The following is an 11,065-nucleotide window of genomic DNA, read 5'->3' as shown; positions in this document are numbered from 1 at the left end:
CAGGAAACGGGTTTCTATTGTTCTCATTGTTACAAACAATGAGAACAATAGAAACCCGTTTCCTGACTTACTGAACACCCTGTATATAATTAAAATGTTGCAGCGCACACAACAACAAAAAAAAACTGCTGTGGACGAAAATTAGCGACGACCAGTTCCGATGATGGCTAATTTCCGACAACCCGTCCGACGTTTAACCCGGCGGTCTGTTGGCGACAACACGGCTAGCCTTTGGAGTAGGGGTCAAAAAAAAACTTAAAACCCAGTGCCGGAAATTACTAAGAACAATTTAAATAAGGCGACAATGTATGCGGTGAGCAGTGCAAATGACGTTCAAGATAGGAAAGGAGAGGGGTGAATGTACACACAAATGCCGTCCATTAACCGGTCTGAAGTAGTACACAGCTGACTATCTCGCACGCGCATAAACAAATCACAATACCTTATCATAATAATATTACTGACAAACGCCGTCGCAGTCCGCATTCGGCTCAAAACAAATATATATATATATATACAAATAGACAAAAAAAATAACAAGATACTTTTGTCACGTTACAGAAACCCCCCTGAGAAGATTTGGAGTGAAACAACAAAACTTCTCAAAAGAGAGTAAACGTGAGAAAGAAAAAAAAAAATACCCTAGATGACTAGCATCAAAAAGAAATTAGCTTATTGCATCCTCCGACTTGTATCTTCGGAGAAAAATAACATTAAACGTGCCCTTGACACGTCCTGACAAAGGACAAGTTACTACATATGAATTATTTTGTTTAATTTCAGAAACCACATAAGGACCGTCATAAAGCAAAAAGAATTTTCCAATCAGCTTGTCAACTCCAGAGCTGAGTTTATGAGTTCGCACTAAAACTTGATCACCCATATTAAAAGATACCGCTGGTCCTTTGCGATCATGTCGCCGCTTCTGCTGTTCGGCTTTTGAAATTTGAATTTCGCGAGCCATAATAATCTTTCGCTCTTGAGGCACTGTGTTACATGGAGGAAATTCAATGATACTATTGATAAGGGTCTTTTCTTCCTGATTTTCGAATAAACTCGCCGGTGTGTATCCAGTAGACTCATGGTATGATTAAGTACCCACTCAATATAAGATAAATAACGGGGCCATTCTATATGGTATTGGTAACAATAAATTCTAAATAAACGTCCCAATTCACGCATCACTCTTTCAGACGGATTAGATTGTGGATGGTATACACTTGTATGTGTAGGTGGAATGCCAAGTTCAGATAGACGGAATTGCCACAAACGGCTACTGAACTGTTTACCATGATCAGAGACTATTTGTTTGGGTTTCCGTGAGAGGGTATGTAATCCTTAATAATTCGATTAAGAGTAGATAACGCAGTGGCCTTTTTTAGAGGGTATAAACGGACAAATCTGGAGAAGTTATCTAATACTACAAAAATATACTGTACTCCATTCCAGCCAATTGGGAGAGGTCCAAACAAATCAACCAGAACCTTGTCCAACACATTATCAGACAGTACATGCTGCATATATGAGTTATATGAAAAATTGCATACTGTTACTAGTAAATAATGTAAGTGTTTACATCCGTACATAACATAATAGTGACTATCATTTGATACCATAGGAAAACTGTAAAAAAAATCAAAATTTAACAAACTTCAAAAAGCTGTATATACGAACTACTAAATTAAAACTTATCTATAAAATAATCTTCAAATCTTCAAAAAAATGTTAATAAAAAAATTAATTTTTAAAATATTTTTTGTAATTGCTAAAAGTAACATAATACATTTTTAAATATAGTTGTATATTGTACAAATTGATTAAAAAAAAAAATAAGTATAAAATGTTATGTAGATCATAAGTTATATGAGTTGTCAGTTAGATCTGTTCCACTCTGTATATATTAAAAAATTGTTAGTATTAAAATAATGTTACTCATATTTCATATTATTTGGAAACTAAATTAGAGACGTAATAATTTTCTCTAAAAAAAATTCCTTTAGTAAAACTATATAACATTTTAATAAATAAATATTTATTTAAGGAATTTTAAAGCCTTAGTTGACCTCAATCCGACTTCAAGCTGATTTGAAGACAAACCTATTAAAATTATTCAAGTCCAAAAAAACTTGAATTATACATTTATTTATATCCCAAGTAATAAGAAATTTCTCTGTTAAAACATCTCGTTAATTACAAATATTGAAATGCAACTTTTTATAGTATTTTATTAGGAATATGGTTAATCATTATGCAGTTTTTTTAGACATAAATTTGTAATAATATATTATTACTTATAATATTAAAATATTATATTATGTTATCTTTTGTACGTGTATTTCATTTATTATGAATTCACAAGATCACCAAAACAGAGTTCCCTTATTTAAAACTTAAAATAATCAATAAATTAGGCAATTAAATCTGATTATCGTACAGATTCAAAGTAACGCCTATGTGTGGGTTTTCAATTAAGTCCAGCCAATCACATTTAACTATTAATTAAGATCTACAGTTTCTAAGATCATACTAGGGATCGCTACACGACCCTCGTTTAAATTTGGGTTAGGTATGTAGATGATATTTTTGCAGTTATAAATAACTGATTTTAATATGGGGGTTTTCATACAACATTTAAATTCTTTTTACCCATCGATTAAATTTACATATGAACAAGAAGTAGAGGGAAAATTGCCTTTTTTGGATTTATTAGTTAAAAGAATAGAGGGGCAACTAAATTTTTAAATTTATCGGAAAAACACACACACGTACAGATACATTCCGAACACATCGAACCACACCTGGCAACACAAATTGTCAGCTTTTAATAGTATGGTTTACAGATTAATTAATATTCCGATGAATAAAATAGATTATGATAAAGAATTGGTGGTTATAAAAGAAATAGCTAAATTTAATGGGTATAACGAAAACATAATTTTGAAATTAGTCCGAAAACAAAAGTGGAAAAAAGAAAGGAGGGCAGCTAGTACACTCTCCAGCGAGGGGGAACAAAAAGTAATTAGNGTAATTAAAAAGAATTAGTACACTCACCAGCGAGGGGGAACAAAAAGTAATTATATCACCAATTTTATATTATCCGGGCATCTCAAATGGATTAACTAAAATATTGAAGAATTTTGGTATTATGTCATAAAAAAAAGTTAGGATTAATACGGTTGTTTTTGTCATAAAAAAAGAGAGTTATTATAGATATATATATTTATATTGATTATGTATGTATGTGATATTTATCTTTTGTCGCAAAAAGGGAATTATATAAGTAGGTTAATGATTTGAATATTGGGATGGTGAAATCCAATAAATAGTTTTTTTTATATGAGAAGATATTAGGTATTAAGATACAGGTGTTAAATATAAGCTAAATATTTATGTTTAACGCAAGCTGTTGCGTCCTGAGTGGTGACTAAATAACTATTAATAATATTTTCCCTTTCTATCTGTTATTTGCTTGACAAAAGTTATTCTTGATTTATCTTAAGTCTATCCTTAATTTTATGACATGCTTAGAAATATAATTTCTTACCTTGTGTCCAGCTAGCTTGATCGTTTGTTGTAAAAATGATATAAATAAAAAGAGCACTGACTTTTATCTATTTATTTATTTTGTAAAATTATGTAAATTACTAAACTTGAAATATTACTTCACTGTGGTTCCTTTCTATGCTTGGTGTCTGAGTATATGTGTTACTTTATATTTTAAAATGAATATTTAAATAACCAGATAGGTTATGAGAGCCAATCCCTAGTGACACGTTATAAACTATTTTTTTACGAATAGTTTTAACCGCTAGATGTGCTAGGGTAATGACTTCAACAAACTATCAATATTTTATGAAATTGTGTGTTTGATATGAGAGTCGACAGAGTTAGAGACAGGCTGGCTACACCATCGGAGATTACTCTCGTCGATGCACGGACCTTACAGAGTCAAAAACTGCTTGCCGAAAAGAACGTAATGGAATATGAGAATCAATCCCTNATACGGGTCAGATTTAAAGAGCACTTAAGAAATATTAAAAATCAAGAAGTTGAAAAATCTCCAGTGGCTGAACATTTATTGACACATAATCACTCCATTAAAACCATAAAACTAATTAATAACGTAAATAATTACAAAGAACTTAATATCAGAGAAGCAATAGAAATGTTTAAAAATAAAAACAATTTAATTAATTGGGATCTTGGCCCACTGAAAAATTCATTATTAAACTTGTGTAAACTGNCCAGAAAAATTCATTATTAAACTTGTATAAACTGGCAAATGTGATAATATTACTTAGTGATGACGTCACTAGGGGTATATAAGGGAGTTTTTTCTAGTCGGGGTGTCAGTATGTGTTAAGCGTTGATAATGGTAACATTGTTTCCGAAATACGTATCCGCGACTTTTCATTAATTTTTTGTGGCTTTGAGTTTAATATTTTTTAGTTTTTTAAATTAATAATATTTTTAATATAGTTTTAATTTTNTTTTTAGTTTTTTAAATTAATAATATATTTAATATAGTTTTAATTTTACTTAGAATATTTTTTCTTCAAAATTAAATGACACTTAGAGATTTTAAAGTGAATTTTGTTTTGGTGAATCCTTTAATTTGATTTAATTTGTTCATTAAATAATAATGTTTTATTTTATCGTGGAAATAAATGTCAATTAATATGTTAAACCTCAAACATTTTTTTTGAATTATTTTTTTTATATATTATAAACCCGAATCAACTCTAATTTTCTCAGTTAATGGTAAATATTTATTATATGACTAAGTGTATTGCAACTCTATACTTTTTGGGTAGTTAATCATTTTTGGTTTAATGCCTTTGTTCTCACGAACATCGCGCCGGCAGACAGAGTAAACGTTACAATTAAAGATTTTTAAAGTTAGGTGTATTAGGTTAGAATATATTTGTAAGCCTATGTGTATTGGGTAGCTAATCATTGTTGGTTTAATGTCTTTGTTCTAATGAACATCGCGCCGGCAGACAACACAGAGAAACTTACGAATATATGTTTTAGTGTTTAATTTTTGTCTTGGTGATTATTGTGCCGCATCCTTTCAAGGCGATACCGCCGGGACACATTGGGCCACCACAATTCCGCCTTGACAAATCTTTTACATAGATATAAATATTTCTGAATCTTGTTTTGGCCAGGCCAGAGGAAAATTTAAGAAATATTGGTGTCGATCTCTCAATAAAATATAATCTCATAAATAATATACTCATTCTACAAAGTCAACTAAAAATTCATTATTTGATTATAATTATAAAAAAATATAGAGTGTATAGAATCTCCTGCATATAATAATAAAGTCATAGATTTTGTGTAACGGTTTCGCATTATTCATAATTAAACGCTTTATTCTCAAACGGTCATATTTACTGTCGAACTCGTAGTGTACAACGTGTGAAATACAGAGTGAACTCATAATCAACATTGGATTGTCTAAAATAAGCATTGCATTACGTGGGATACAAGGTAAGTACAAACTTAAATTTCCGCTTTCAAATTATAAATACTCTATTGCGTAATAAACCATTAAGATAGGTAATAAAGTTTTGTAGGATAATTGACTTCATTTATTCAATATTGTTCAACCCTGAGATCAGTTCATTATTTTTGTCACAACGTTTGTGTACATTTTTATTTATTTGATCATTACCCTCATGTATTTAAACTGTTTATTCACCCCTCTGAATTCTTCTTTATTCATATCATTACATTCTTTGCACCCCTTACATATCTTGCCACATTTAAACATGTGTTACTGTGCCATTTATTATCTTATTTAATAATTTTTATTATTATTCGGCCATACATACGCTATATGATATCTTTACTCTGACTAAGAATCAACCCTCAGTTTTCTTTTGGTACAATATAAGCATTTACACCTTCAATAGTAAAATCCACATCACCACCATTTTTGTCCTCCATTATTCATTTCCCTTAAACCTACATATTATTATTGGTTATATCATAATATTTACTCACCATAACAAACACCCTTTTCTTTACCTTCTTGCCCCTTCACCATCATCTTATATTTTGATGCCCCTTTTTAATATTATATAATTTTTCTTTTCTTTTTGGTTTATTACAAATTATCTTATATTTGCCCTTTGGAAAAAAATTATAAATGAAGAATAGGCAAGTTGACGCGACGACAAAATGATCTTCTTAAATTTAAAAAATACAGTAATGTTTGTAAGTTATCTTAGGAAGTATATATTAATTAAACAATGACAAATTTTCTGAAATTAAATAAATGAACAAATATATATTTTTTTTAAATCGCACTTACAGTATGTTTGTAAGAATGATGCAATGTTGTTTTATGGCGTAAGGTTTTAAGTTGACGGTAACTAAATAAATATACTTATATTTATTAAATAGCTAAAGAAATACATCACGAATATAAAGTATTTCAATTTTAGTCTTATTCAAATTAAGGGATTACTATTGAGGATTTTATAATAAAATTGAAATGGGAAAAGTTTTTTTTCTTTAATGAAAAATATAAACCTAATAATTAATCAGGAGCACACCATTAGGAGTTATATGGTTGATTTCCCATTTTAAATATTTTAATACTTCAATTTTTATGAGGCAGTATGTGACTTCTTAATTAAAGAACTGTAGCACAGCTAAACGGGTGATTTTAACCTTAATATTAATAAAACCCAAGCAACTAAAAAATAGTAACATTTTAGATTTTTAATAAATATTTCATATGAACAATTTCAGACCTAATCTTAAACCTTAAATTACTACATAAAATTTAATGCATGTCTCTCGAAAAGGTAACAAAGTATAGTATATTTCGTTGCTTTAAAAAATTTTATAATTTGTTCGTAAAAATTATAATACAAAATATTAAATATCAATTTCATACCAAATTTCACATGGAATATTTCAGACTTAATTCACTAGGAATGGGTTAAACCATATCAAATCATTCTGTATCATGTAATTGTTTAAATTTATTTGAAACTTCACATATGATTTTCCTAGTATAATTCCTGGAGTAGTAATTCTACATGGGCTGAACACGGATGGTTTAGGATTCGAACGGTTCTCAATCACGCAGTTGGGTGTATATCGCCATGACAGAGTAGATCCTCCGCTCTATCTAGAAACTTCTGTGAGTCCTCCTCGTTTCTCCCGTAATATTCAGGTAAGCAGGCGTGTATGGCGCGCAGGTCATGATAAGGTACCAATACAGACCGCGAGTTGCGGGAGGCGACAAGTCATTAAATGACCGTCGGTCTTGTAGAATTGCCCATCCTTTGATTGACGCGTAAATGAACAACCGGTCGGCTCGTTGTCATATATATATGAGTGCGCGGATACCGTTCGTCTTGTCAACCCGTACTACACATCCGTGGTACCGACGAGCGTGACCCTTTTACGTACGGTCGTCTCAGGTTGCGGGCTTCTTGAGCTTGCACGTCCACGAATCGTTCATGAAGTGTCACGTCGGACCCGTCGCTGACGATAGACCGAATGAAACGCGATGCGCGTCCGATCGTCGACTATCATGTCGCTCAACGTTAATTTACCAAATAATCAGTTGTGCAGTAACGTGTGGGGACGGCGGCATATTTTGACTGATACGTTTGAGCAAGTTGGAAATCTGTCGCTGTTCCATTGACACACGCAACAACGACTTTTCTAATTCTAATAATTATGTATGTTGTCGACACATTATCTACACAAATCTTTGGGTCATTTAACATTTAAAAGATATAACAAAGGAATTAAAAAAGGGATTAATAACTGACAAATCCAGAAATAAATGAAACTAAAAAAATTAAAAATTATTTTTTTTACAGAATTATTATTATGTGAAATATTAAGTGGTTAGGACTAATATAATCATCGTGTAGAATAAAGAAATCATATTCTTTGAAAAAAAATATAAATATTTTGCAAATACGGTCTAATATATTTGTTAGTGATTTTAATAAAATTAAAACGCAAATATACTTTTGTTAAGTATTTAAAAATATAAAAATGATTTTATTAAACAACGTTAAAGTTATATTTTTAATAAATTTTTTTTTAATTCAAAATCTTTTAGTCTATAAAAATGCTTGAATTCATTTTTACTTTTATTTTTATTTATTATACCTTGATCATAAATTAAGATAAATTGATTATAATGTTTTCTGAATTATTATTAGAACTTCTATTAAAAACTCTATAAATGTTTTTATATTTTGTAAAATATAAAAAAACTTCAAAACAATTTTCAAGGAAGAAGAGGTAGAGTAAGACCGAAAAAAAGATAGAGGGATGTAGTAGAATGCGAATGAGAACAGCTGATGTGAGCGTAAATGATGTGGATAATCGTGTCAAGTGTAAGTTTAGGGTAATGGTGGCCGACTCAAAGTAGTTGGGATTAAGATGAGGAAAAAAAAAGATTAGAGCGTTAAAACATAATACCAAACTAATGTTTTTAAATTTAACAAAAAAAAAAAAAATTATTTTCAAATTACATTTGTAATTTTAGAGTCTTACACGTATTAAATAATAAGTAATTGTATATTGACGCTTAATAAATTAGAATTTTGTTAACATACATCTAAATATAAACATGGTATTTTTAGGTACGAATATTGCAATAAATAATGAAAACAAATTAGTGTTTTAATTAATTTTATAGCATAGTGGCTATTATTTTATACATTTATTGACATGCATCTTAAACTATTTATTTTAACATTGACTTTAATTTATTACAAAATCGCCTATGTAGAATGTAAAATTCAAGAATTTTCATACTTAAATTATTTAATTGAAATAGAAGATCATCTGTGTATTCAAAATGGATGGAAATCTGCGGGAAACCTATACGTGAAACTTGATTCCATTGGATTTTTAAGTGTCCAAGATTTAGTAGCGCAAAAACTCAACAAAAAAAATGTGCTAAGTGTTTTCAATAATATTGTTGATATTTTAAACTACAGGTATAGCGAAGTACTTTTAACATTCGTAGAATTATTAAATATTGTTAATGGTATATGTGTACACCTTTTAGACGCTAAAATATTAGAAAACTTTATAAATTGTACAATATTACTAGTAAAAGTAATAAACAATTCAATGACAATGTTTGATAATTTATACAATGTTATGACATTTATAAGTTATATGGACTTTAAACTTGTGTTTCCCGAGTTAAAAACTAACCCAATTACAATAGTTCATGACATGTATGAGATAAAAAATCATATATATTTAAAAAAAATCCAATATGAGTATCATTATGTTGATCTTCAAGTATTTATCGAAACTAAAGAATTCATTGGTAATGTATCTAAAAGTGCAAATAACTGTTTCGAGAAAAATAAATCTATTATAAATACTAGTGAGAAAATTGATCTCAAAACTAAATGTAAAACAGAATATTTGGCACACAACAGAGATTTCATGGATTTTATACAATTCATGTGTCATAAGATCAATTCAATTTACACTGAAACAATTAAAATTAATTACGATGATCTTGGATTCATTCAGTTGATAAATCCAACAAATCATAAGTAAGTATAAAATATCAGAACAAAGCATTGTATTTGAAAATGCATAACATTAATTAACATTTTATTAAGGGTGTAAAAAAATCAGTTTTATTTCTGACCATTTTTACTAAATAAATTTCCATAATATAAATGGAGATCCAAAGCAATTAATACCATTTTTTAAAATAAAATAATTTACTTAAGTATGTAAAAAATATTTAAACAGTTCAAGTTAATTCAAGTGTATCTCAACAAAAAATAATATATGCATTGAATTATACAGGGTGTTCAGTAAGTCAGGAAACGGGTATCTATAGTTCTCATTGTTACAAACAATGAGAACAATAGAAACCCGTTTCCTGACTTACTGAACACCCTGTATAGTATTTTTATTATTAAAAATATGAAAATGATGTTTTATCATATGATGCCGACTAATCTAATGATTTTTTAAGTTTGAAAAACAATTGTTAAAAAAATATACATAAGTTATTTAGTGTAATAAGAAAATAACAAGTTAAATCTATTTTTATTCAATAAACGAATGGGATGTTGTAAATAGGGTAGAGTACATATATAAGTTAAAAGTAAATTTGAAATAATAAATAGTACATATATTTAAGAAATAAGGAACAAATACATTTCCATAAAATTATGAAACAACTAATTAATACATATTAAAAAAAAACCCAGCACAGGGAGTCGCGTCACAGTGGTAACGTGGCATAGTTGGATCAAGTATAATGATATTTGACAGTGATTAAAATCACTATCAAAATAAAACGCTTCGATGCAAATCTTTAGATAGTGTTTAATTTTAAAAAATTGGTGGATTATTCCAAATGCTACATGATCTGCTAGTTCCTTATTAATATCCTGCTTAAGATAAAGTATGTCGAATGAAAAAGGGATTATTAAAAAATAGTATTTCCCATAAAAAAATTATATTGATCAATACACTTTTCAATAAGTTATAGCATTATAAAGTTGAAAAAATAAAATCGAGAATTTTCACACAAAAATAGCATTCGGTAGCCATTTTCACCACGAAGACAAGTCTAGAGGTCAAATTTTGTTTTTCTTAATAAATTACATTACATTAGCTTTAATTTAAGATATATATAAAAGTGTCAGACTTTCCTGAATACTTTCAAAAGTTAAGTTGAAAAAATTGTCATTTTGAAACCCTTGGTGAAGGCTGGTAAAGAGTCAAATGTTCACTAAAATAAGTAAAATGATAGGTAAATACTTAAGAAATCTATAAAAAAAAAATTATATTAATTTGGTCATTTTTGAAAAAGTTATGCCAAATTTTATTTAAAAAAAACTTCGAAAATTAGCGATTTTTAAATTTGTAATTTTTTTGGAGGTTTCCCCCATTTACGGGGAACGAGGTAATTTTTTTCAATTTTTGAGGGTAATGTCTTCGACTAGATACGATTTGTGATCTTTTGACATATTGTTCATCAAAATCGGTCCAGCGAGAGCTGAGATTGAGCGTTCACAGACACAAAAAAAAA

General features: G+C 29.0%; 1 protein-coding gene across 1 annotated transcript in view; it reads left to right on the top strand.

The window, feature by feature from the left end:
* The first annotated feature begins 8,700 nt into the window (after nt 1-8,700).
* Nucleotides 8,701-11,065, top strand: part of LOC126908534 (uncharacterized) — a 3,909-nt gene continuing 1,544 nt past the window's right edge. Inside the window, exon 1 of the mRNA XM_050690699.1 lies at nt 8,701-9,566. Coding sequence (XP_050546656.1) covers nt 8,719-9,566 — 848 coding nt within the window. The 5' untranslated portion in view covers nt 8,701-8,718. The remainder of the gene's footprint in view (nt 9,567-11,065) is intronic.

The sequence above is a fragment of the Daktulosphaira vitifoliae genome, unplaced genomic scaffold, assembly GCF_025091365.1.
Source record: "Daktulosphaira vitifoliae isolate Bord-2020 unplaced genomic scaffold, ASM2509136v1 Scaffold_5, whole genome shotgun sequence".
Lineage (NCBI taxonomy): Eukaryota > Metazoa > Arthropoda > Insecta > Hemiptera > Phylloxeridae > Daktulosphaira > Daktulosphaira vitifoliae.
This window is presented reverse-complemented; position numbering and strand designations above follow the sequence as displayed.